The sequence below is a fragment of the Papilio xuthus genome, unplaced genomic scaffold, assembly GCF_000836235.2.
Source record: "Papilio xuthus unplaced genomic scaffold, Pxut_1.1 DF825355.1, whole genome shotgun sequence".
In the NCBI taxonomy this organism is placed as follows: Eukaryota; Metazoa; Arthropoda; class Insecta; order Lepidoptera; family Papilionidae; genus Papilio; species Papilio xuthus.
The window spans coordinates 83,584-85,126 of record NW_013533294.1 but is presented as its reverse complement, the minus strand read 5'-3'; the positions used below and the strand labels follow the sequence as shown (position 1 = coordinate 85,126).

At 47.6% G+C, this 1,543-nt stretch overlaps 1 protein-coding gene across 4 annotated transcripts in view; it reads left to right on the top strand.

The window, feature by feature from the left end:
- LOC106126006 (collagenase-like) overlaps positions 1 to 1,378 on the top strand; it is an 11,530-nt gene extending 10,152 nt beyond the window's left edge. The window contains exons 2-5 of one of the 4 annotated variants that reach the window (XM_013323442.1): positions 24 to 161; positions 509 to 776; positions 849 to 938; positions 1,154 to 1,377. In XM_013323442.1, coding sequence (XP_013178896.1) covers positions 24 to 161; positions 509 to 776; positions 849 to 938; positions 1,154 to 1,359 — 702 coding nt within the window. In that variant the 3' untranslated portion in view covers positions 1,360 to 1,377. Of the gene's footprint in view, positions 162 to 508; positions 777 to 848; positions 939 to 1,153 lie in introns of all 4 variants that reach the window. The other 3 variants (XM_013323443.1, XM_013323441.1, XM_013323444.1) reach the window with 3 other exon arrangements.
- Positions 1,379 to 1,543: the final 165 nt, after the last annotated feature.

Genomic DNA, 1,543 nt, shown 5'->3' with positions numbered 1-1,543 from the left:
CCGCCGCCAACGCGTACGAGCAGATCGAGCTCGACTACCACGAGAATGTGGGCATCCCCAAGGCGGAGGCCATCCGCCAGGCGGAGCTCGCCGCAGACTTCGACGGCAGCAGAATCGTCGGTGGTTCTACCGTCAGCCGCCTCGGAGAGTATCCCTTCATGGTAAGCTGACTACTTCCTGAATAATTGTGTCATGGATCATCGAAACAAGTGACTAACACAAATCACATTTCCACCTTACCAGATAGAACAAAAATATATTTACCCTGAGTAATAGATAGCATGTTAACTAGGAAAAAAAGAAGATGGAAGTTGGTTGAGGGTCTGAAAGTTTTACTGGAATTGAAGCATTTGAATATTCCCAACTGCTGACAATATTGATGTTTGTGTCTTAGGTATTCAAAGTTAAATGTTTTCTTAATAGTTTCATAATAATGATTATTTAGTAAAATGTAACTGTTGGAAGTGAAACCATTACATGTGTCTCAATGTTCTGTGTGCCTTCGCAGGGTGGTCTCGTCATCTCGCTGACTGACGGCAGACAATCTGTCTGTGGCTCCTCCCTGTTGTCTGCAACCAAGCTGGTGACCGCTGCCCACTGCTGGCGCACGCGCAACGTCCAGGCGCGTCAGTTCACCGTCGTCCTCGGCAGCCTGCGCCTCTTCTCCGGTGGCGATCGCGTCAACACCAACCGCGTCGAGATGCACGGCAGCTACAACATGAACACCTTGGCCAATGACATCGCCATGATCACCATCAACAGGGTCAACCTTAACAGTGAGTCTGCCACTGTACTATCGTACGATTGTCAACTACATATTAGATTATTTAAAATACTTTGTATTCCAGACAACGTCAACACGATCGCTCTCGCTTCCGGCAACAACAACTACGCCGGCTCCTGGGCGCGCGCTGCTGGCTTCGGACTGACCAGAGACGGTGAAATATTTAATTTGAATTCTATCCTCATCTGATGTCATCACTCTGATCGCTTCGTACTAGTTGTACATGATTAATCATTCTCTGTGATTGCAGAGAGCTGGATAGATTTTTAATATAATGGATATCGCCCCGGTTTTTTTTTAATGGATTTCAAGACTGCAAGACAGGCATTTCAGGTCTTCTGCTTTGACACGTATCGTTTTGGTTGGCAGGTGGCAACATTGGCAACAACCAGGCGCTATCACACGCCCGCGTACAGGTCATCACCAATGACGTGTGCCGCCGCACCTTCGGCAACACCATTCAGTCCTCTACGCTCTGCATCAGCGGCGCTAACCGCATCAGCACTTGCAGCGGTGACTCCGGCGGCCCTCTCACCACCGACAACAGAAGGACTCTCGTAAGTGTTCTACAGTGATAGAGTTTGCAGCGAATGGAGCACCAATGTCTCTCTAGACTGGTGGAGTATCACCACCACACAGAAAATACGCGTCAAGAGAAAGTAGGTTCACGTTACGTCTGAGGAGTGGATGTCTCGAAAGCCAATTCTAGTTGTTTTCCCCTTTACTATATTATCAAAATAGATACACTATTTTTTTTTT